Source organism: Cyanistes caeruleus, chromosome 8 (assembly GCF_971803275.1).
Source record: "Cyanistes caeruleus chromosome 8, bCyaCae1.hap1.1, whole genome shotgun sequence".
NCBI classification, from domain to species: domain Eukaryota; kingdom Metazoa; phylum Chordata; class Aves; order Passeriformes; family Paridae; genus Cyanistes; species Cyanistes caeruleus.
This window is the reverse complement of record NC_141708.1, coordinates 34,774,178-34,799,689: the sequence shown is the minus strand read 5'-3', so window position 1 is coordinate 34,799,689 and position 25,512 is coordinate 34,774,178. Positions and strand designations below refer to the sequence as shown.

The 25,512-nt window shown below is 44.8% G+C and overlaps 2 protein-coding genes across 8 annotated transcripts in view; both read right to left on the bottom strand.

The window, feature by feature from the left end:
* HK1 (hexokinase 1) overlaps positions 1-6,662 on the bottom strand; it is a 49,633-nt gene extending 42,971 nt beyond the window's left edge. Inside the window, exons 1-3 of one of the 6 annotated variants that reach the window (XM_086900180.1) lie at positions 6,337-6,617; positions 5,991-6,103; positions 5,569-5,909 (exon numbers count right to left, since the gene is read on the bottom strand). The gene's annotated coding sequence lies outside the window, so the exon portion shown is untranslated. Of the gene's footprint in view, positions 1-1,161; positions 2,481-2,776; positions 2,832-4,465; positions 4,546-5,568; positions 5,910-5,990; positions 6,104-6,336 lie in introns of those variants that run through there. The other 5 variants (XM_086900175.1, XM_086900177.1, XM_086900174.1 and 2 more) reach the window with 5 other exon arrangements.
* A 449-nt stretch (positions 6,663-7,111) lies between these two features.
* On the bottom strand, positions 7,112-25,512 carry LOC111931491 (hexokinase HKDC1-like). 2 transcript variants are annotated; one of them, XM_023930143.2, is made up of 19 exons: positions 25,252-25,512; positions 24,838-25,037; positions 21,275-21,437; positions 18,755-18,903; positions 18,556-18,675; positions 17,700-17,795; positions 16,352-16,451; positions 15,542-15,725; positions 15,074-15,229; positions 14,095-14,328; positions 13,339-13,643; positions 12,921-13,069; positions 12,712-12,831; positions 11,091-11,186; positions 10,899-10,998; positions 10,146-10,329; positions 9,294-9,449; positions 8,349-8,582; positions 7,112-7,736 (listed from the first exon to the last, which is right to left on the bottom strand). In XM_023930143.2, exons 2-19 carry the CDS (start codon positions 24,898-24,900, stop codon positions 7,592-7,594), a joined length of 2,754 nt encoding a protein of 917 aa, XP_023785911.2. In that variant the 5' UTR covers positions 24,901-25,037; positions 25,252-25,512; the 3' UTR covers positions 7,112-7,591. The 2 variants fall into 2 exon arrangements, with proteins under 2 accessions (XP_023785911.2, XP_023785912.2); XM_023930144.2 differs by lacking the exons at positions 9,294-9,449; positions 25,252-25,512 and having other exon boundaries at positions 24,838-25,078.

Here is a 25,512-nt window from a genome sequence, read left to right as displayed (position 1 = left end):
AGGTATCCATACTGGGGGGTACTGGTGCACACTAATAACACTTCTACACTGGGGAAGGTGTTGCAGTAATTTTGTCTCTGTTTCTCACCATCCAAATCCATTTTAATTAATATACCCCAAGTGGAATCACATTTTCCCATGGTGAAGATGGGTGACCCATCTCCCATCCTTATATCCATCCACGAGCTTCTTCCTCCTGCTTTGTCCCCTGTCTCGCTCAGGGAGAGATTGCAGGCAGGCTGGCTGGGTGTCAGGTAGCCACACCAGGTCAAATACAAATCCAGAAGAGATTCTGGATCCCTGTCTTCATTCTCAGATTTTCAGACACAAAAAGAACACGGGTCATGACAGACCCATGGGCATCCCCCAGCAGGATATTTCTACTCTGACATTTGACATCAACACAAAAAAAAAATGTTTTAATCACAAGTTTTATCTATAACCTTGTTTTGGACAGATAACAGCAAGAACAGCCTCTGGCTATCAGTCAACATTCAGACCCAGAAAACACCCTCAGCTGTTTTATCACCTGCCCTCTGTATCAGGTGCTGCACATTTGGGTTGCCAGCACGAAGCTTGCAGGTGTGGCACAGGTGAGGAGCTCTCCTGCTTTAGAGTACCAGCCCCTTCCCTCCCCTCAGAGCAGAGTCACTGCACGTGGTGGTGTAACAGATCTCCCCTGGCTGCTGGGATCAGCACCCTCCTTGCAGAGATTTGTCAGCACCCCATGTGCCCTGAGGGGACTTTCTTCTCACTCTGCAGCCCTGCATATTCAGAACAGCAGGGTTTGACTTGGGCTCTGAAACTCTGACCAGAGCTGGGACAATAAATCCAAATGACTTCCAACTGCACGAGAGGAATTTGCTTTAAAAAAACCCCGAATTTTTCACATACCCTTGGCTTTATCTGGAGAGCAGTCTGTGGACAGTAAGACACAACCACCAGCACAAACAGGATCCCAAGTATATTTGAAAAGCAAAAGAGCCTCTCTGCAGTCGAATGACAATGGTGCTTCATTTGGATCTGCTTTCCAAACACTTCCACAGCACCCCCTTCCAATCACAACATGCCACTTTGAAATGCCAGTACCACTTAGCTCCTGAGCCTATTAGACCATGAAGCAATAAAGCCAGAGAAACAAAAATAACCCCAGATACCTACTTTAGCAGCCAGCTGAGTAGGCAGGTGTTATCCCGAGGGCTCCGTGGCAAAAGCATCCTCAGAAATGCCACACCTTGACCTTTGCACAATGGGTGGCATCAAGCTGGTCTCCAAAAGCCGTGGTGTCTTCCCAAAAGGTGCTGATATTAACTACAGCCCTTTGTTTCTTTGCACTCAAGGTTTCTCCCCGTCAGCTTTCTGGCATTTGCCAGCGTGGTGCACGCTTTACTGGGCAGATATTGAGCTGCAAATTCCTTCATACTTCTCTATCCACAGCATTCTGCAGCTAAAGCTTTGGCCGGCCAGCAGATGAAAATGCCTCTTACTGCTTATTCCTGCTGCAGTTTGTTGAATTAAAACCTCTTTGTTTGAGAGCTGTAAACAAATTCTTCTTAATCTTTCAATAAAAAATGTCAATTATGCTCTCTAACAATGTAACTTCATTGTGATGAAAGAAGGCATTGCTATTGCTCTAATCATGATAACATATCAGCTGCTTTTAGAGTCAATTCCTTTTTGTGCAAAATTTAATGACCATGCAATTATTCAAATTTCAGACTAACAGACTGAGCTTTAGACCTACGGCTCTGAAAACCCTTTTTAGACCTTGCTCTGAAAACACACACTTGAAAGCAACAGAAAAAGCTCAGGGGCAGAATATCTGAGTTCAGAACACAAAACACCTTTACAATTCCTTCAGCACAGCCAGACTCGGGCCCACATTAAACACAGCTACTTCATTGGAGAGCCAGGGAAAGAAAGCCAAATTCTCAGCACACGATCACAGGCACTTCCCAGGCCCTTGGCTTTCCTTTGGCTTCACTGGGAGCTGTGTTCATGTCCAGCTTCCTCCACTCTCTCTGATTTCAGTGCATTTCCTGCAGAATCGCTGGCCACAGCAGATGTGCCCTTCAGGCATTTCAACTTTTTTTTTTTTTTTTTCTCTCATGCCAGTATTTATCCCATTTGTTTCCAGAATCAGCTGCTTCCAAATCAGCGTCTGTAACTTTCCGCTTTGAAGTATTCAGGACGTGCCTGATGGGGAAATCACCTTCCTTGTTTACCTGCTCAGACCCTCACAGCCTTTCCCTCTGTGCCATTCCAGCCATCCATTTTCTCCTCCTGCTGAGAGCTCCCCTCTAGGACCAAGTTGTCCATCACCAGCTGGTCTGCTCCGTTAACCACTTCCATCCCAGCCCTAATCCTGCTTTATTTATGCTTCTGGGGCCAGAGGTGGCTGCTGCCCCAGGATCTCAGCTCACCCCACAGGTGAGCCTGGGCTAAGTTAAGTCCATCCCCTCCACACCTCCCTGCTCTCCAACTCTTGTGGCAACACAGAGTGGCCTTTTTTGAGCTCCCAGTTGGGGACAAGCCTGACAGGATGAGGACAGTCCTCTACAATGGCTGAGCAGATGGCGCAGCATCCTGGCCAAGCCAGCCCTACGGGAACGGGGCCTTCCCAGGTGCACAGAAACCTTTGGCAAGCTGAACATCCGAGCAGCAAATTGAAAAGCACAAAAACAGCCCTCAGAAAAGTAAACTGAATCAATAACACCCGTGGGTTAGAGAACAGAGCCCTGTTCTGAAATGCCTGAGGCTGGGAGCTACATCTCACCTCCAAGTCCAAATAAAATGGATGCTGGTAAGGTAAGGACCCCAGTGCTTCCCCCCCATTAACAGTAAACACATTAACCACTTAACTCAGTTAATTCCCTCCAACAGTCCTTGTAATTAACAGCTCTTAACGTTTCACACCTTGAATTGCTGTCATCCTTTTTCTCCACTGTTAAAACTTACTTTCAAGTTGTTCTGATCTGCAGTGACAAATTTATGGGGAAGCTTTAACTGTTGATGTGCCATACATCTTCACACATCTCTCCCCTCTTCTCCAAACAGCTTTTCTCCTTCCCAGCAAAAGAAGGAAATAAAATACAGTGGCAATGAAACAGACTCAGTCTCTCCCTTGTCTCTTTTCGGTTTTTATATAGCTTTGGTCTGGTTTTAACTTAGACTTTTCTAGATAATAATAATTTGGGTTGTTTTGGGAGGGTTGGGTTGCTTTAGGTTTGGGATTTTTAAGTCAGGACCTCCTTCCACTCCTCCCAGCAAGCTCCTGCTTGTCAAGATTCCCCAACATTCAGTTCTTCAGCTCCTGCACAGGAATCCTCCCACCTGGAGCCCTTTGTCCATTTTCCTGTAGCCAATTCCTTGTGCCAGTGGGAAGGGCTTTCTGGAGGAACCCAAGTTCCCCAGGTTTCTTACCAAATCTGTTCTCTCTTCACAGAGCACAGCCTTTACTGACTCTAGAGGTGCCTGTGCTGTGTGAGGCCCCCAGACACAGAGTGCAGATGAAGTGTAATGCTAAGCAGGGATGGGGCTGGCATCTGGAGGGTGTTAAAAAAGCACACAACAAGATCAGAATTATTTTGGCATTCCTCTCTCAGACAGACATGACCCATCACGTTTATAGCACCTTCGGTGTGCACCTGCAAGGTGATAGTATCAATGAGGGAAAGGAAAACATTAATTAAAATTTTGGTGCTTTTATATCTTGCTTTCCACATCAGCTTTACAGAGTGGATTTCAGTGCTGGGACAAAGAAGATATCTGCCTTATTTCCCTTCCTCCTCTCACCTCCACAGGCCACCTATGTACAGGAATAGGTCCCTTATATTATTATTTTATATCTATATGTGTATTTATCACTTGACAAGCTACTGACTTTACAAGTAGTCTGAGAAATGCTCTGGATAAGCCCACAATGCTCAAGGCAGCGGTGATCCTTGCTAGAGAAACTCTAAGTTTACCTAGAACAGGACAGCATTCACCAAGTCTCCTGCTCCCCCTGCCTCGCTCCCCCCTCCACCTAATTCGTACGGTGACCTCAAGCCCAAGCCTGCTCATTTCACCAGGCACAAAGAAACAAATCAAGAAAGTTCAAAGAGACAATACTTTCATTTTGGTATTACCTACATTTCAGCCTCAAACTCCTTTACACTAATCTGCTAATCCTATATAATATTGACTTCTCAAGAAGGGAGATCATGCTAATCAGGATTTCTGAAGGATTTCCACATGATCCTATATTTACTTCTGAACTCTGTCGGAGTCAAAGGGAATATGTCACCACTGAGCTGCTACTGCATTTTCTCTGGGTTATGAGACAAGGGCCAGTGCTGTCCAAATCTACAGCCACCAAAATGTGTCTCTAGCTGGCAAAACAACATATTTAGGATTATTTTTTTTCCCCATGGATGAAAAGGTAACTGCAACCATCTGCTGGGAATTCCTAAAAGGCACAAACCTTATTTCATTCTCTCAGTAATTTCTTCTGTCACACCTGTGATTTAAAGATCTTTCCATTTTCCAAGTTATGTGTGTGACCTAGATGTGAAAAAAGATGTTCATGTCTTCAAGCGGCATCGAAACAAAATTGATAAATTCAAGCGCTAAATGTATTAACTGGAAGGAAAGCAAGCAGAAATGAAGCATCACAAAGCCATCCAAGAAGCAGCAGAAAAGCAGAAAAATAAAAATCTAAGATGTGAAGCCAGAACAATCCCATTTTATTTGGTATTGACTGACAATGCCATGTGATGAACTGCAGCACATACTGTTCAGCACAGGATATGCTGTGTTACATTTCTACTTTCATTGCGAGCTAGGGCTTTCAACTGAATCACCACATATGATGGTACAGATGGCAGAGAGGTGTTTTGCTGCAGCAGTTTAATATCTGTACAAGGGGGACTGCAAGTTTGCACCAGACACTGAGTTTCCACATGTTGACATAATCAGGAACTCGATGCTGCATCATTACCCAGACGGAGAATGTTCTGGTTTAGAGAAAGCCGAAGCGTCGCGTGTTTATTGCGAAACCACAAGTGAAGTTTGCATCCCTGGTAAAATCCCACAGTGGCCAATAATCCTGCCTTTCTCCAAGGCTGCCCAGCAAAGCTCTGCTCATTCCCAGAGCTGCCCTCCCAGCTCTGATGCCATCTCCCTGCCCAGAAGATGTGGATCTGAGTCGCGTGGGAGCCAGCTCCAGAGCAAAGCTGCCTGCAGGAAAGGAGGGAGCACGCATGGCCTGGCCTTCAGGAACCTCAGCAAGAGCCACTGAGCACTTTGTGACCCACAGACTCACTGGAAAAATATAACTGCACGTGCAAAAAAATATTATTTTGTGGGCCTAATCTACCACAGAAGAAGGAATAACTGCAGCAGAGGTGTAAACTGACTTTGTGCGAGTATTTCATTTCCCAAAAAGACTAAAAAGAAAAACCAAAGCAAGATAGGATTTCTTTCTAAATGTGAGTGGTTTACTTTGTTTTGTCACTGATTTGCATTCCAGTTGTGCAGAACAGGCTTTAGAATAAAAGTAGAAAAGGTGTTCTGCACCATACTCACGTGGCCATCCTGGGGCAAGTCTGCATCACCTCGTTCCAGATGTACAGGGACATATTTCATTCACAGGTGCACTTTTGCAGATTCCACTCCCCCAAAAAGGCCCAAAACCACACACAGCACTAGATTTCAGGTGCCAAAATCCTGTTTCTACCTTTGGGGCCTAAAACAGCCTAGAAGAGCTATTCTAGGCCCCACATAGACTCAATATCTGATTTTTTTTTTTTTTTATATCTACATCCAGCCCCTCCAAATTTAACCTGCTCATCACCAGCAACAAACTTCCATTCCAGATAACTGCCCTTACTACATAGGAAGCTTTGGCTTCTGCAGCTCTGTGGATTCTGAAACATAAAGAAAAAGTAAAATTCTAAGTTTCTTGACAAAACGAGGAAAACATTAAATGTAATGAGCTCACAGCTTGCCTTTTCGCAACTGCTCAGTACAGTGAGCTCAGCACCATGAGGAATTCCTTCAGAAGTGAAAATTACTTGCACGTATCTTCTAGCCATCCAGTAACTCCAACACAGACAAAGAGCTGTTGGCACATTTTGGCTTTTTCAAAAAGCTACAAAACAGCAAAAGTCTGTACCTCCCAATTTTGCATTTGTGATTGCTAAATTTAAACCCAGCAGCGGACTTGTTACAGATTATTACATAAAGCAAACTGCTTACCCCCCTGCACCACACTTACTTTTGACCTAACTAGGTCAAAAGCACATTTCTCGGCCCCACTTTCTGCTGTCAGCCCACAAGGAAGCAAATACTCACAAAGAGAGGATTAAAAGAGATACAGGAATCCTTGAGAACAGGCAGGACACAGCTTTGCTGCTTCTTTGTACCATATTATTGTTTTGGATTCTTCTGGGTAAATCAGGCGAGGGACATTTGGTCACACAAGGCCAAAACTCTGTCCACAAAGCACCTTTACAATCACAGAAGTGCTGCTGAGCGCTCTTACAGAAAGGTTTAGGTTTAAAGATTTCAGTTTTAAAGAAAGCTCCCCCTTGCCTGCATGTTCCCACAACTCAGAAGATGCACTGGACAGAGAAGCAGAAGCTCACAACAGCACAGATTTATTTACAAACAGGCAGAGCAGCAGGCAACAGAAAATGAAAACCAAGGATAATAAATTCCTTTGCATGAAATGGAAACAATTCTCTCAGGAACGTGCAAGAGGATAACAGAGGGAAAGCAAAGAGGAGACTTTTAGAAATTCAGGTGATTTTTTTCTTCCCTCTACACAGCTATTTTGGTGGCCTGTTTGATACCCTCTATGTAGCCCTGACACAGACATTGCAGACTCTGTAGCTCCTTCTGCATTCTCCTTTTCCTTCAGTATCAAAAGAATCAGTCACAGTCAGAATCCATCCAGCACTGGTTTAGCTTCACATGACTCAGATGCACTGACATATTTTGACACCAACTGATATTCTGTGGAATCACATTTTTTTCCTTTTCATCTATTAAACATGCCTCCTGTACTCAGGGAAGTATTACAACCAGTGCAGCAGTGGGGGAAGCATCACTGACCAAAGTCAATTCATTTATTTCAACCTGCAAATTTATTGTAAATTTAGCACTGAACAAATATATCCACTAGATCAGAGGCAACATCAGAATCTCAGTGTTCTTTGAGCCAGGCCAAGACAAAACTAAGCACACAAATCCTAAGAAACTGATAAACTCAGCTGTGGTGCAGTACCTTAATTAAGATGTAAAAAGACACATTTGGGTTGATTTTGTTTGTTTTGTTTTCACCCTCCCATGTGCACTGGAGATGCACTGCAGGGAGTACAGAACTGAGCAGACTGTGGTATGCCAAGACATAATGCCAGAGGAGAGCAGAAACACCTAATCCAAGTTACCAAAGGGCAAAAATCCACAATCCTGGTTGGTCAAAACCAGCTGCTCCCCCAAAAAAGGTACCTGTGTACTGGTGTCTGGCAAAGCTATCTTGAATCACCACCCAGCAAATCCCTACTGCACATGCCTGGCAGTGCTGAAATTACTTGACCACACATTTCTACTTCTGTCCAACATTATGCAATCTTTTTGCAACTGCAGTGATGAGAGCAGCTCCCTTCCCACTGCCATCTTCAGAAAGCATGAAAGTCACATCACACTGAGGTGCCAGTTCCTTCACTGTTTCACGCAGGACCCTAGAAAAACTGAAAGGGAAGGGAGAGAAGAACAGAAGAACGTTTTAGCAGCTGCTTTCTGATCTGAGATCTTCATATTCCCCCATAAGGAGCCATAACCTCAGCCATTGCTTTCTTTTGCTTTTTCTCCTATTCATGAAACATACAAACCTCTGTACACAATCAGGTTCTCATTTTTATTTCTCCACCTGAATTTTGCTCAGCATGATGCCACGCACTGCCCACACCCTCAGAGATCATGAGGGTTCTCTTCTCCCAGCTCAAAAGCTGATGCACCTATTTCTATAGGCCTTGCTTACAGAATACTGACCCAACTCCAAAAACTCAAGACAGCTTTTCATCTGGGAGACTCAGATACTGTAGAAATCTGCCAAAACATCTGGAAAATAAGTATGAAGTTCACCCAACATCCCAGAGAAAAGAGCCTCCCAGTGGTAACTGGACTTTTCAGTTTTGGATCCTATGGCTAGGAAAGGGAAATGACAAAATGCAGGGGAATGTGTTAGATCCTTATCCCCTCTCAGGTTTTTAATCATCTCAGCAGAAAGCTGGTACAGCTTGTTAAGCTTTCACAGTGCAAATGAGCAGACAGCAAAGGGAAAGTGGTACCAAGGTACTCACTGTGGATGGAGCTTGTACAGAGTCCCATCTACTCCAACAGTGATTTGCAAGCGCTCCACACCTCGGTTCTCCCTCTTCTTCTCCACAATAGCGGCCAGCCCTGCCCCACAGAGCCGGGCAGCTCTTCTTGACACAACTCCACACACCTCCTTGACAATGATGCTGTCGTCACAGGTGCTGTCCAGGCCGAGCTGCTGCAGGATGCGCCGCACTTGCAGGAGGGCGAGACGGTCACTGCGCACGGGGAAGCACACGGGGCAGAGAGGTGTTAGGGAAAGCTCCAGCAGCTCCAAATTCCAAAGTGTGATGCAAAGGAAATGGGGCCACTTCAGCTCTAACACTCTCCAGGTATTTTAAGGCAGATTTCTGTCTGAATTCAGATTGAAAAGCTGCTCCTGCCATGCCCTTTGCCACGTCAGGCTGCGTGTCCAGCAGGCACGAACAGCAGTCATTCATCTGACTGCCAAAGTCATGAGGGAGTGGGACCAGGTCAGCCACCTGACTGTTACCTTAGATCTCAAGGCTGAGACACTCCTTTCAAGGCTTTCCACAGCAGAAAGAGTTTCAAACAGCCTAGAGACCATTGCAATTATGCACAGATATATAGGTAAGCACATATTCATGTATCACCGACTTCTTGCTTTCTTAAATAAGTATTGTTTTAAGTCCCACAGAATCACATAGCTTGGTGGCTAAGGCATCCAAGATAACCCAGCTGTGTGGACAGGAAGTGATAATTCATATAATTACAAAAATAATTCTGTAACTCCCCCAGTTTCTCATTTTTAACTTTTATTCTGGAGGCAGGGGATGCACAAAGGAGAAAACTATAACTGAATTAATCGACTTCTTGAAGGAAAGGGCTCCACACACTTGCAAAAGACTGTTTTCTAGGTGTCCCAGATGAGCTTAAGGATTTAAACCATGTAAATCTAACAGCTTTACCTCTCAATCTGAGACAGGAATTTTGTTTCAAATATGCCTCTTTTCCTGAGTGATTCCGAAACATGTCCTCTGAACAGCAGGCCTTGTTTGGTTAAGTCAATCAAAATTTGCCTTACTATTTCACCTAGGTACATTCCACTGGTCATTTTTTCATACCTGTTAAGTCAAAAGAGGAATAAAAATGTACATTTAAAGAGATGGCTCTGTTTAGCAAGAGTGGTATGTACATGCCCTGTGAACTCCAGAAAACACAGTCCAAGTTTGCAGAGCAATAGCCATTAAACTCCATTTTTCAATCATCAAAAATCTCTTGCAGTGACTTCAAGGGCAAACATTAATTACCATATATTTACCTATGCCAAATGGTAACAGAAGTAGAAAAAAAACCCCTTGCAATATTCAGCAGAATACAACATTAAAGCCAGAGTCCACACTGAAGTGAAACTCCTCCCTGTCCCCACATGCATTCACCAGTGAGTTACACTTAATCAATCTTTGTCCAACAAAGAACAGTCCAGTTCAGCTTATGGTCTTGCTTGAGTTGTATTTTGCCTTTGAAAAATCACCCTAAGAGGAGGAACAAAGCATGGCCTAGACTTTGCAGGGAGATCTTTAAAAGCTGCACTGTTTGGTAGCACTTTTTCTTTTGTGGGTTGGTTTTGTTGTAGGGTTGTTTTTTGGTGGTTTTTTTTTTTTTTTTTGCTATCTAGGTTACTTATCAAGCAACAAAAGAAATGCAATATCAAATTTTCCTTTCTGATTATTCATTCATTAAGCACATTCTAAAAAGCAGCCAGTGTCTCTCAAAGACTGACTTCAGCAGGCTCTTGGCATCAGGACCATCACGTTTACCTCTGTTTCCCTGGGTTTAGTGAGCCTTCATCTACTTCTCTATCATATTTTGTCCTGATGTGGTCAATGCAGCCATCGTCACCAAATGCTCCCCATTCTGTATTAATGCACATCTTTCCTTCATTCCCTTCCACTATTTCTATGTTTTTCATGTCCTCCATGTAGCAAACATTGCTGCCTGTTCCTAGAAGGGAAGAAATGACAAGACTTCAGCTGGAAAAGTTAAGCAGCACCACAAAATTATGAAATATGATTGCAGTGTTCATCTCAACGTTCTCTTTGCCATATCTCAAATTTCAAGGTCCCTTCCAACACAGGCCATTCTATGATTCTGTGCTTAGATATATTTCTGGATCAAAACTTGGAGGAATCTATTGGAGGAATCATCTAAAAAGCCCAACAAGAATTCATTCAGATTTTTTAAAATATTTTCTTGTTCCATGGTCTATGACCTGGCTACACAGTAACTTGTCAAAACAAGAATTCATGCTCTGTCTGCTTGTGTTCTTTTACCCTGCATACACTTGTTAGACACCATCAGAGAGATGATCAAAAGTCCAGCAGGTTCAGGAACTTACATGTCACAGATGTCATTAAGTCTCCTGCTGAATACCACACAAATCTGCCAAGAACCCCAAGAAACAAATAACAGCATATATCAAACTCAAATAAAAGGTGTTGGTTTACAGATCCCAAAGCCCAGCTCTGCATAGGTGCTTCCTTCTCACCGTGGTCACTTGACCATCACTGTACCTGCAATTAGGCCAATCTCACAGTTTGGATCCTCATATCCACAAGTCATCATGGTCCCAACGGTGTCATTCACCACCGCTACAATGTCCAGGTCAAACTCCTAAAACACAAGTCACGCTCACCAGCGGAATGCCAGAGGAAGAGGGAGGGTGCATTAAATACACCAAAAATAAGCAGAAAAAAATAGCTCACATTTCTTCTTCTGATGGCCTCTCTTAGCATATCAACAACATCTTCCCCCTCACAGTCTGTTGCCTTGAATCCTTTTGTCCATCCCACAAGTGTTCCCTGAAACAGAAGAGAGAGAAAGTCCTAAGTGAAGACAAAGAGAGCAGGCTGTACACTGCAAGCATCAGCTTTTTCTTGCCTCCCACCCAAATGCTTTTTTTTTTTTTCTTTTTTTGTTTTCAAATAACATGTTTCCCTGGACAGGTTACTTTGGATCTCTAGTGCAGGCTGTGTGTTTATCTTTGTTACTCAACTGCTGAAGGTAGTGGCTCCAAGTTTATTCCACTCAGTACCTTCTAAATCTCATTTGGGAAACCTCATCTTACCTCTTGTGCACACAGCCACTTTTTATTACCTGTGAGGGAAAGACTGCAAAAAATACTTAAATGCCATAAATCATGAAACACCCATTAAACATTAATGAACATTTGTTAATTGTTGGATTGTTTACTGAAGGACATTTGGGATGATCCCACAACTCCAGGCATCACTAATTTGTTTCTTTTCAGGCAACGACCTGGCCTGACAGAAGTTGATTTCCAGGTTACCTGAATTAGCTTTACACTTCCTAAGTGGCTCTGGACTGTCTGTCCAAATAAGAAGAAAATAAAAAGAAAAAAAATAAAATAGAAGACAACTGGGAAAAAAAGCTAATATTAAGAAACACCCTCAAGTTCTAGCAACAGCAAAAGACCAAACACACAGAGCAACATATTATGGGACCCTGACACAGATGTGTCTCACTCAGTTTGCCACCAATGATGTGGAATTTGCTTCTTAATCGTTTGTCAAGACCTAAATGCTAAGCTGTGGGTGCAGAAGGCATATGAATTCATGTCTCCACAAAAGGCCAAGTCCTGTTGGTATACTCTCAACCGCGAGCTGAAAATTGAGACAGAGCAGACTAGTTTCCAGGCTTAGAGGTTATTGTGAACCCCACCAGGACATAAAAACATTCAATAAAATAGCAGTCTCTCACTTCTCCAATATCCTACATATTTGACTAGAACTAAGCAGCACAACATCCCCTGCCCTTCTTGGAAATTCCTAAGAATAATCTTTCCTTACATAAGATCTGAAGAGATGAAAGATATGATATCTGTCAAAAAGCCAACTCTTCCAAGCTGAACAAGTAAGTTCAGGTCTGTCCACTGACACTCAACAAAAAGAAGCTAATGCAGTGCAGAAGTTACACAGTCAGAGCTGTGCAGCACACCTAGGAAAACAACCTGGGGTTGTAGCTGAGCAAGCAGAAGGAGCTATTTGTTATCTCATGCCATTGAAGAGTTAAGGATATTCCTGGGTTATTAAAAATATGCACTTCATTTTGTTGTCGTGAGGGCTTAAATCTTTATAGAACAAAAGCAAGTCATGTCCACCACTTACCAGAGACAAGAAGTGAAAATTCTGCCTCCCATAGGCAGATGGCTAACACAGGGGGAATAACTTTCTCATGAAACACAACTAATTTGCAAAGTAAAGTAATAAATCCTCCAAACCAACAAGTCACCCTTGCCCAAAATGATGTAATTTACCAAGCAGATGCAGAGCTGCCATCTGACCCATCCTGTGCTGCAGTTCCTACCTTGTCTATGCTGGCTTGCCTGCAGGGGAAGGAGAAGGTGAAGCCCAGAGGAAGTCGAGCACCTTTAATCCCCATGTACTCCAGAAAGTCTGCTATGCACTGGACAATATGGTCAAAGAGCTGGAAGGAAAGAAGAAGCATATAAATCTCACAAATAATCCCATACAATGGGTCTTGTCTGAACCAGTTAAACATTCATTTGAGATTACCTCTTCTCCTGTCCCTTGCATGATCTCCAAAGGAATGGCAAAGATTTTGTTATACATTTGCACTGATCTTCTTCTTCCACTTTTGATTTTGACCAGCAGAACCCTGAAATTTGTGCCACCAAGATCAAGGGCGAGGAACTTTCCTTTCTCTGAAGGAGAAGAAAGGTATTTCATTTTGGTGCTTCAGAATGACATGCTGATGGTAGCACAGTGTTCCCTGTGGCATTTATCCCATCAAGTCTACTATGATGGGGCTGAAGATAACAGATAACATAGCAAGAAGCACCGGTTTGACAACATAAATCCTCCTGGAATGTGCATTAATTAGCATTAATTAGTTAGCATATTCCCTCCCCCCCTCCAAAACAGACGAGCAGCTTCCCTGAACTGCCTCCAGGTGAGCAGGAACTGACTTCACCTGTTCCATCTGGCGTCCCACACACGTACGTGGGCAGCATCTTCACCGTGGCGTCAGCTTGCGTCTCCCTCTTCAGCCCATATTCCAGCTCAGCCCTCATTTTGTCCTTCACCTCTCGGAGGATGTCCAGGGGCAGCAGGAAGGGTGCGAGCGTGGCGTCGATGCGCCGGCGCTGGGTGGCCAGCCTGCGTGCCACCGCCGTGACCACGGCCGCCCCGCGGCCGCTGCCGCTCTCCGACAGCAGGAACCGCACATCGCATGTGGGCACCAGCCTCCTCACCACCTTGTGCAGGCGTTTGGCGTATCTGGCGGGGACAGAGAGGCTCTTTAGGCTCTCACAGGCCTCTGGGGCATGGTTTGCTTCATCTCCCTCTGTAATCAGACCTCCAGCCAGTTTGGGAGAATAGCTGGAGAAAGTTTCCAGTTTAGGAAAGCATGGGTTCAAAAACAGGGAGGTAGTGGAGGGAGAAAGATAGAAAGTAAAAAACCCACAGTGAACTGCAAGCGTCCTAGAGGCCCAAGAGAAATCAACTGAATTTCCTCTGACACCATTATTCCAGGTGTCATGTTTTACCAACTCCACTCCAAATTCTAAAGCTGCTGGGACAGCTTTGCAATAACTAATCCAGTTAGATCTCACCCCAAAGCTGAAACAAAACCAGCAGTTCTCTGCAAAGCCACACACACATGCAGATGAAGGCTCTTAGCAACAACAACACACAGCCAGCAATTGCCAAATCCTCTTTAGTTACTCACTTGGGGTGGGTTTTATAGAGTCCCCCATCAATCCCAACAGTGGTTCTCATCCTCAGCAGCTTTTTATTCTCCCTGAGCCGGGTCAGGATGGCTGCCAAGGCGGCGGCACAGAGGTTGGCCGAGCGGAAGGAAACGATGGTGCAGACGTGCTGAACAGCAACACAGTCCTCCTCAGAGGGAAACAGGTTCAGCTCCGTAAGGATCTCTTTTGTGTTGCTCAGACCTTCCTTGTACCTAACCCCAAAGCAAAGGAGTACGTCACCAAATGCAAAAACATATAAATCAATGTCTTGGCTCAAAAAGAAATGAGAGGAGACCACGACACAGCCCATCAGACAGCGCCATAATTGGTTCCCATATAACCAGTAATGTGTTTCCCACAGCATTCCCAAAAGTAGCCAGGGGAGAGAGGCTGCTTCCTGGGGTTCAGCATCTGTTGAGCCCCTAACTTACCACTCAGTTAGTCAAGAAGATAAGGGATAAAACAGTCCAAAGAAGGAGAGCACAAGAATAGATACACAGCTTCACTCAATACAACAAAGAAAATAATTCCTGGAGTGACCATGAGGAGCAGGATTCCTCTTTAAGACACACAGAATCCAAGTTTTCCATGCAGTCATCCATTAGCTGATCTACAATCTGTAGTACAGCTCCACAGCCCCAGTATTCCCACATCAGAGAGGCTGAAAACTGCAGCAATCATCCCACACACTCAGGTCTCCAGAGAGGTTATTTAAACAACCTGCATCTGGGATGCTTACCAATATACTCACTACTGTGCAACTAAAACTATCTTACACCAACTCCTGCTTACAGAAAGGTCAACTTTTCTCCTAGGCAAAAGCAAAATCGACTTGAACAGTTCAGGATTGTTCCCAGCACTCCCAGATTTTAACTACACTTTCACTATCACTGCTGTGCTTGTGAAAGACTAAATTTGAGAGTGGCTACTCTCAAAGAGCATATTACAAGTTCTTACTTTTCCATTGCAGACACGTGTTTCATTTCAATCTTGCCCTTAGTAAGCAGAGCTGTTGACACTTTCCCATTGAAGAGCAGACCTTGCTTTGTCATTTTTAGGAGAATGAGTCTTACAAGTTCCCCCAAATACAGGCTGCTGATCATCTTCTCAAACCTGGAATGGAGCACAGGAAGGATTTCAGGTGTTCACCAGCTCTTCTCTTCAGCCCTCCACAGCATCATACCAGAGCAACCTCCTGGTTTTAACAACACATGAGCAACTGGAGCAGCAATCCCTTGGCCTGAAGCAGGGAGGTATGAAAAGTACTCACCCTTCCCAGAAGGGAAAGATCTGGATTAGACAGAGCCAGCATCAAATCACCTCAGGTTCACTTAAGACAATTCCTGTTCCAAAGGGGCTTTTGGCAAAAGCACTGGAAAAGCACTTTGAGAACTCAGACTGCAAGTCAGTCAGGGAATCACTTACAATTGTTTTCCAGGATTGAGAGATCCCAGATCCAGCTCCCGATCAAACTCTGTGCGGAGATCATCCAAAGCACCGTCATCTCCAAAGGCCCCCCACTCGGTGTTAATGCACATCCTCCCTTCATCCCCTTCCACCAGGTTGATGTGCCTCATCTCCTCCATGTAGCAGGCATTGGTGCCAGTGCCTGTGGGTATTGGATAAACTGCTGTTTGTTCCATGTGTGCTTTTTAAGTCCACATGTTTGGGAATAAATCAGTACATTGTCTTTGGAAGAAAATAAAAACACATAACCGTGTGGCACAAGATGCTGGTGTAGGCCACCTGCACCTGTGAAATCATCATTTCACAGTGAAAGGAAAAAGAAAAACAACCTGAAATTATTCTAAGGCTTGACTTGTTTAAAAACATGTTTTCTTTTTCAAATGTACTTCTGTGTGCCTAATAAAAGGCATCACAGTGCATGAAATGGAAAAACTGTGGAAAGCATAGCTGGTACTAACTACCAGACGTGAGGGGAATTCAGCTTTCTCTGGACAGACACAGTAATTTTCTATACAGTCAGCAGAAAAGTTTAGTATGCTGGTCACAACTGAGCCCAGACAAAATGGGGACTGTGGTATTTAACAGCAATGTGATCAGCATAAAAACAGCTGCTTTACAGGAGGCAGCCAGGCTTGAAAATCCAACCATTGTTTTTTCCATTTGCTTTCTGCTCTTTTCCTGTATTGTGAAACTCCCTCCTACTTCAGATTTGTAGTAATTCAACAAACAAGAGGGAAAAAACCCTTCATGGTGAACAGAAAAAATTACCAATTATGAGTCCAACTTCACAGCGCTGGTCATCATATCCACAAGTCATCATGGTTCCCACCGTGTCATTGACCAGCGCCAAAACATCAACATCTATGTCCTAATAGCATAAAGATGAGTGATTAACAGGGAAAAAAAATAGCTCAGAAAGCCTCCTGTGTGATAAAGCACCACCATGCAGACATACTCCTTGGGCTGCACTTTGAAGACTTCATTCAGGAAAACTCCTCGGTTGGAAGACGCAACTTCCTTTTACAACATTCTTCCCACAACCCTGTAAGGTTACAAATATCTCTGAATTCTCAAGGGTTTCACCAGCCTCTTTGCTTGAAGGATTTGTTTTTCCCCAATCCCACCTCATTTGCCAGAAAAGTGGCATGTTACTGGCGTGAATGTTGTGATACTGTGATTACAGGCTGTGTGAAAGGATAACATCCCATCACCTGAGCAGATCCCACCAAATGGGACAGGAAACACACAAAATGCAGCTACAGCTGTGCAGCAATACCACACTCAAGTAAAAAGCCCTTCCATCAAGGCTGTGCGGTTTTCCTTTCACATTTATCAAAGGATTGTTGCAACTCAGATGCCAACACCAGGAGGAGGCCACACTTCACCCAGGAAGCCTCAGATCCTTTGTTACTAATAACTACAAGACTGATGCAGGAAAAGAAGTGAACCAAAATCAAGGCTGGATTTTTACCACGAGAGAGAACAGAATTTCCTCTTTCCTACAAAGTCATAAAGATACAGAAAGATGCCTTGTATTTCTTAGCTGGTGTTAGCAACAGCGTCAAACATGAAAAGCCAGGCTTTCCAAAATAATAAGACACAGTGTTATTCAAAGGTTAGATGCTAGTTCAAGGCCAGATTTAATCATGTCTTACTGCTGACCTTAAAAATTGTAATCAATGGCTCCATCCTACAGACTGGACAGGCTAGCCCTGGTAGAGGTAAGTGTGCCAATCTGAGATGACAGTTTCCCCCTACCAACCTCCATCCCACAAGCCAGGCTGTGAAACACGGTGTGTGAAATTACTGAGTGTTTTATATCTCACCCAGTAGTTTCACAAGAGATTCCCTTGGGCTGAGACAGTGGGGTGGGTGAGCTGTCACAGCCAGCCTGGGTTAACAGCTGGCAGCTGCCCTTGCTGATACCGGGCAGTCTGAGTTAGAGCTGCAAGAGAGATTCAGATCTACCACGTGTACAGGCATGCTGGGCACTTGCTACTGACCATCCCTGGAGGATGTCTGACAACTCTCAAAAGAACCCCCACACCAAGAGCTGATTTCCCAGGAGGATGTTCTGAGGCCACTCAGGCTCAGCTCCTGCAGGTACAAAACTTGCCTTGTGCTTCTGGAGGGCCTTGCGCAGAGAGCTGACCACATCTGTGTCCTGAACTCCTCGGACCCTGAAGTGCTTTGTCCATGCAAGAAGAACCCCCTGAAAAGTAACAGGGCAGTGACCCAAAAGCACACAAAGCTTAGCACACAACCTACAAAGCCAGTCAAGACTAAAGTGTGTGGAGAAGTTCACTATGTCTCTCCACACCACAAAACTGAGCCAAAACAGAACAGAACATCTTACCTTGGGGTGCCTGTCAGTACCAACACAACCAAAAGGGTACAGTCATAAAGTCCCAGTTCTGTAAATGTTTCTCCCTGTGTTTCATTTAAAGCACATGGGGCTTTTCCTATGCTGATCACAATCTAATAGCATAAAGCAAAAAGCACTTGCAGGACTGGAACCCAAACACAGAAATAAGAGAAGCGAAGATGAGAGAACACAAAATAATTGCAACCAGCCCTTTGTTTCCCCAAGGGATGTCTCAAGCAGCTCAACCACAGGTATTTCCTATTCAGAATTAACTGTAAATAATAAAACCTGAGAGTGATTAAAAAAGTAAAGATACTTCAAGACACAAAAGGACATGTCTGTTTCTAACAGTGTTAATACAGGAGCACATGGTTCCTGTGGAACTGGGTACTGATAAAGCAATAGAATAGCTTTAGCTTAAAGATCATGCTGCCTTGAGATGAGAAATGAATGTCTAGTTAAATGCCAAAAGTCACCCATGCCTTCTTTAGAGAGCTATGTAAACATGACCCCACATAAAAGCCACAGGGTAACACCCGCATTCAACAGCTTGTCCAGAATCTGCGAGGAGCTCAGCTTGACAAGAGCATTTCTTTATGCATCTTACCTCTTCCAACTTGGTCTGTTTGCATGGAAAAGAAAATGTAAAGCCAAGAGGTAACTTCTTATGCTTCAGGTTTTTGGTCTCCATGAAATCTGACAGACAGTCAGCAACGTACTCAAAGAGCTGCACAAAAAGAGAGCACATTTGGGCTGTGTCCTGCAGGCGGGTGTGCCAGCACAGCAGCAGCACAGCAGTGCCCTACCTCGGCTCCGTTGCCTTGTGTCACCTCCTTGGGTGTGGGGTAAAACTTGCTCTCCAGCTGGCTGCTCTGCTTCCCATCATCGAACACCTTCACCTGGTGGGCACGAAACTGGGAGCCACCCAAGTCGACAGCGAGGAAATCACCCTTCTCTGCAACACAAGCGGGCAACCATCACTGGGGATGGCCACAAAGAGTGGCTCAGCTGCCAGGCTGATGGCCACAGCCCAGGGCCCTCCCTCACCACAGCCCCTCCTGCCCCATCATGGCAGATCCTTATCCCAAGGGCCTGGGAGCATCAGCAAGACTGAGTTGGAAATTTGAAGCAAGGCTATCAGGTCTCTCCTTTCTGCTTGCTAGGTAATAGCTAATTTAATTTTTATTTGGCTGTTTGGGTTTGCCTACCCTGCTCCTTCCACACTGCAGAAGGAGGAGCTTTTCAGCAAGAAAGGCCCAAAGCAACTGCAAAACCAACCAGAGCACACAGAGGCCGCAAAACTGTCACCTGAAATGTGGAACAATCAGAATGTGAGACCATTACCTGTATCCAGTAGAGGACGCAGGATTTGCAGGCATATGTTAACTCAGCTCTAGTGCGAAAGTCGAATTCCAAATGGGGCAAAGCTAATTTTCTACCCAAAATCAACCAGCACAATCCTTTTCAAATGTTTTTTGGTGTTTCTGTGAAAGTACCATTTTGTTTCACAGGCTTGCTCAGACACACATCTCCAGCAGCAAAGCTCAGATGGAAGGACAGCTTGGCCTCACAGCTACAATAAAGCAATTGTTTATCCCATACACAGGAAAATGCCCTTCCCAAAAGGAAATCACAGAGGTATGTACCTAGCCTTGGCATGATCTTTGTTCCACAGTCCAAACATGTGACTAAATTTTATTAAATCTGGTCCTGAAAGGTAAGGAAGCAGGAAATTCTACCTGTAATACCATGGTCAGCTATCAAAGGTGAGGAGGCAGACTGGGTTACTCAGTAAACTGTGACATTAGTCAGACCATTAATTAACCTAAACAATGAAAAACTGAAGATGGTCTATATGAGTCATTTCAGGCAGCAACACTGAGGGCACTAAAATAATCTCAAAGTTAATTGCAATTGCAAATGGGGAATAACCATCCAAGTTTGAGCTGTTTAAACATCCTGGAAGTTTTAACCTGTCTGGAAGCAAAAAAACCAACAGGAATTTTTCAAGAGAGCAAATATAGAAAAATCTATGTGATACTTAGAGTAGGCAATGTGACAATAAGATATAGCCCAGCTTGATGCTGCAGCATATCCTTGACACATTGGAAGGGCCACACACAAAGGTCAGGAGAGCACTGTCCAACCTTGGCCTTGAGGAATACCAACTGATGACAATCTTCCTGCAATCTTCCGAGTCTCCTGGCCTCAGGGGCTCTGCTGCTGTTCCAGGACAGGAGCACCCTCAGGACCAGTGACTGTCACTGACATTGCAAGGGTTAAGAAAGTACTTCTTTCTCTTTGACAAAGTTAGCAGCAATGGAAGAGTGCCCCCTTCCATCCAGTCAGCTTGTGTATAATTTCTCTCAGACATGCCTCATTTCAAGGGACTTGCCTTCAAATGTCTTCTTTATGCTATTGAAACTGTTATTCCTCATTTAATTGCAGGAAAAATACTTTCAGAAGGAATGAAGTCACGTGGAAATAAGGTAAAAGGCTAACATTTTGGTCTTCTGCACAGCTTGTTTACACCACTGTGTCTGACCTAAACCAGACATAAAATCCTACACAAATTAACTTGGTTAAACCTGGGAAAAAAAGTAATTTTCTGTCAGGCTGCATTACCAGGAGCCAGCTGAGGACTGATTTTGTATGTGCATACCTCCCCAAACAAGATGGGCTTTTAGTTCCTATCTCATATCATATCCTCCCAGAGGACACTACTGCAATTTCTCCCTCTCTGTTCAAGTCTCAGCTGAAGAAGCAGAGCAGTTTCCTGGTAGATCCCATCCAGAAGCAGATTTTCCCAATGAGAAAGGCAAGAAAGGGCAGAAGGGATCACTTTTTGGGGAATTTGTAAAAGCAGTGCAGAGTTTGGCGATCGCAGCTCTGAGCATTCTGTGTTGCTGTCAATTTGAGGGGTTTCACTGCAGCATCCTGCCCTCCCTGTAGCTCCAAGGCGGCCAGGCCACACTTCCCACAGCCACAGCACACTGCACTGCAGGCTCTGAGCTGTAGAGGCTGCCCTTGCCATGTCCAGCCACAGCTCCTACAGCAGGGCCTGCACTCGGGAAGAAGCTGTTCCTGAGCACCAAGTCCTTTCCTCAAACAAGCAGCACTAGGTCAAAATCCACCAGGTGCAAGGGAAAAAAACCCACTCTGCCAGCATTCCCCCAGGCTCAATACACACACTTGTGCCTTCTCAATGAGACAGGCAGTAACCCAGAGCCACTGGCTGCCCTGTGTCTCTGCTGGGCTATCCCAGAGTCCTGGCAGCAGCTCATGTTGCTGAAGCAGCAGTGCTGTGCTGGAGCAGGGGGACTCACCTGAGCCATCGGGCAGCGAGCGCACGAACGACGGCAGCATTTTCACGGTGGCTGTGGGGTTTGTGTCCCTGCCCAGGCCCTTCACCATCTCAGCCTGGAATCGAGCCATCACATCCAGCAAGACATCGTCAGAGAGGCGCAGGTGGTACAGATACCTGTCAACCTGCAAAGGTGGAAGGTGTTACTCAAAGGCATGCAGGCTCCTTGGTGCTCTGCATTCATCGTTTCATTTCCGACCTCAGCACCCAAGATCTTGTGGCTGGCAGTGCCAGCAAGTTCCAGGTCATCATCAGGACAGTCACTCTTCTAAAAAAAAACTCTGTTTTGAAAATGTTTAACACAGCCTTGGTGAATTGCTGCCCAAAAGTTTGCCATCTTTTCTGATGGCTCAGTAACTTGACAATGCTATGCTATGGAAGCTCATGAGATTTGCTTGAGGCCCTGACAAGTTGTTTTCACACCATACTCTCCTGGTAGAGGTATAATGAACTAGAACTGCAAAGTATCTCAATCTGGTGAGAATTTGACCTCTCTGAGGCAGGTCCAGAAAATGCCATCAGTACCCAAGCGTGTCAGCCACAACCCAAAAACATCTATTCAGCTACTGCTTCACTCCACAGACAATTAACTTTGTTGGCATGCCAGGCTGGAACTCAAAGCCTTTTTTCTCACTCCAGCTCTGCTCTCCATTCTCTTGTGATTCTAGGATTACATCTAAAACACATTTTTGGGTGCAATCAGTACCCTTTGTTAAAGGTCTGCAACTCACAGAATACATCAAAATAGAAGCCAGTTGAATATAAAAGAATTCAAAAGTAGCTATGAAGCAGCTCATTCAGATAAACTGGCAGAGAAGCTAATCAGTGGTTATGAACAGCTTCATCATGGCAAAGTGAAAGGTTTTTTCCCTTAAGGACCATGGGACTGACACTTATCTGTGCAGGGTTATAAGTAGTATGGCCTAGAAACTACATAGCTGGATACAACAAAAGATTAACACAGGAAAAAAAAGGCATCTGTCAACATCCAGAAGCTTTTCCACTGGGCAGACTTAACATGATCCAGGCATAATAATTGTGTGCTCCAAATAGCTGGATGTCCCCTGAAGGATAATTTGTTTTCACATCCCACTCTCCAGTACATGAGACCAGAGGAGGTGGGCAGGGGAGAGAGGTGGGACAGCTGCCAGGGCTTTGCTGCTGCAGACACTCAGCTCTTGCACCATGGGCTACGTTGTTATGGTGATTTATCAGTCCAGGGCATTTCATCACTCCCATTTACACAGGGAGGTCAGGAGGGTTGGAAGGACACAGACCAAGTCTCATCAGCAATATGGCAGGATTTAAAAGGTTGCATTGTTTAAACAGAGAGCAATGCAGGTTGTAGATAAATTGGTCTTTGCTGCAATTGGGATTTGCCACCTGTTTTAATGAGGCACAAACTAATTACCTATTCACAGTCCCATTTTAAACTGATGGTCAGCAGTGACCCACCTGAAAGAGCCAGGATCCTTAAAGTCACTCACTGAACACACACAGAGGAGAAAGTGTTAAACTACAACTGTCCTAGAGCAGCAGCTGCCTTTGGATACAGCTGTGCCTTGAAAAGGCCATTATTCAGATTTGTATTTGTAGCCCTTGTTTGCGCAAGCATTTGATTTCCTCCAAGGATTTTTTGAGGCCTCACCACTGTGTAGGATCCATCATCTTAGCCTGTGCACCTGTACTGATTTTTTGAAGAAAATACAGTGACTGGAGACATACAGCACTCATGCACTCTGACACAGACCCAGACAGCCTTGTGAAAGAAATTCCTGGGGAGGAAAAAAACCCACAAGAGTAATAAAAATTACTGTGTCTGCTTGCAGAGAACATGCACTAGCCCCCTGCTGCCCACAGACATTGCATTCCCCACCCTGTTTACCCACTACAGGAGTAGACAGTCTCTCTCCAAGGAGCTAGATAAGGCAGAGCCCAGGAAAGCCTGCTGGTTCTTCAGCCTGATTTACAACCAGAGCAAGGCCCTGCTCTCATAACCATTTACAGCACAGGAATGGCCAGGCTGTGCTACACCAGTGCCTTGCCTCATTTATGGAAATTGCAGTGTTTTCACAGCAGGCAGGCTCTTGGTTTTGCCACCACAGAGTAAATAAGCCTGGGGAGGGAGAGGTGGGAAGATATTCCTTCTTTCCAATAAGGGAGAAATCAGTTCTGTTCTGTACAGTCTGCCCTAGGCTACTTAAAAGAGAAGTCTGAGTAGCATGTGGTTTCTTGCCTTCAGGAAGCGCTAGTTTGTACCTTGCAGAAAGACTTTGATTTTTTTGATGAGTTTGCCAGAATTCCTCTGTTCCCTCATCTCCACTGTCCTCATCCAGCTGCAAGCTGGATGTTCTTCTGCAAAGCCCACTACATCCAAGTACTGCTCCACAAGGTCTTTTTCTTAGTAAAAAGAAAGAAGAAATAGTACTGTCCAGTAAGAGATGAGCTCCTCACAGAGGGAAAGCACAGTGAGGCCTTTTTCTGATCACATTAAATCCTAGGGATAAAAGGGAATTACTGAGTCAGAGACACCTGATTGATGAGATACCAGTACCTCTCTTGGAATGCCTCTCTCCACAACGGAATTAAGGGAAGAAGTCTTCCTTGGAACAAGCCACTCCACTCTGTTTTGGGCAGAGAGAGGAGAACCCAGAGTGGCTCACTTTGCTGATGAGCTCAGTGATGTAAGCAGATCTATGCACTAGGACCTTGGATCTCCCACCATGCATCCACAGACAGCCCCACCTCCTGCTGGCTGGAAAAGCAGAGGACAGAGCCTGGCAGCACTCAGTGAAGACATCAGGAATACAGAGGGGCCCACAGGGGACATGTCCACAAACCAGAGGACCTCTGATCAATGAAGCTTACAGATCTCACATGGTCTTATGATGGACATAAGTCCAAAAACCCATTTCAGCATAGCCATGGAAGTAGATTAGGCAGCTCATTCCCAGTACTGATAGCTTCAGATCTGAGCCATCTCAAGCTTTTCCAACTGTAATTAAACACACCTATAAATATCAGAGTGATTAGCCAGTTTTGGATAACCAGAGAGGAGGCTCAGGAACCCCAACACCAGCTGGAAATCTCTCACAAATCTCAGCAGACCCAGACCAAAGACCACAGGTGTCTTCCCTGTCCCTGCTACATGACTGACTCCTGATTCCTACTCAGATTGAGAAATCCCATAATTCATGCTACACTTGCAAAGCAACTCAGCAAGAGTCATCCTTTCTGTCCTCTGGGCTCTACCACACCATGCCAGATAAAGCTTAAGCGCTTTCCCTTACTGAAGAGAATTTGCTCCATTACTGGGAGAACACTTATAACTGTGCAGGGAAAACCACTAACCAGACCTATTTTCACACTCGTCAGGTGGTTTAAGGTCTAAATACCTCCTACCCCATTTGGCTGAATGGTTTTAGTGGCTAATGCCATTACGTGGTCTGTGTTAGGTACCGCAGACCCCTCCGTATCTGGGTAACACAGCACTTAAAATAGCAATCAGCTGACGCTGCATCTTACCTTTTTTATTTGATCCTCTTTTAGCTTTGTGAAATGGAAAGCTAGCAAGTGGACAGCAAACATTTTCTTGAAGCAGATGGGTGAGTCAGTAGTGACAGAGCTGCTGTGAATAACTCCAAAGCGACAGATCTTTATTCACGAAGCTGGAGCTAGAGAAACTTCAGCAGAGGCATTTTCCCCAGTGTAGAATAGTGGAGTTCCTGGGAAATTGAGTCCAGAAATAAATCCATCGAGTGTGATCGGGTCAGTGATTAAACTTCTGCCTCTTTGTATCACACCCCCCCACCAACATCAACCCAAAGTCCCTCCCTCCCCAGCTACACACTTCATTGTGCCAGAGCAGGCACCTGGAGAGCTGCCAAGCTGAAGGGGAGAAAAATCGATTTTGTTACTGCCCCACTTGGGAATTGTTACCACTTCTCAATGCAGTTGCTACGCAGCCTGCCCCGCTTCATTCCAGGGGCTGACAGGCTCCCACCGCTGCTGCGTGCAGCCAAGTGCTGCAGGGAATCTGCAAAGTTAAATGGTTTTAGGAGACTTCTTCCCTCTGCTCAGCGCTCCCACTTGTGAGACAAGCTCTTCTGCATGAATTAACTTCACTCTAGTTCTGCACATGCACCCTTATCTGCAGCTTTGTACCAATTAAGCTTCAGCTGTGTAAAAGAGCAGAGACAC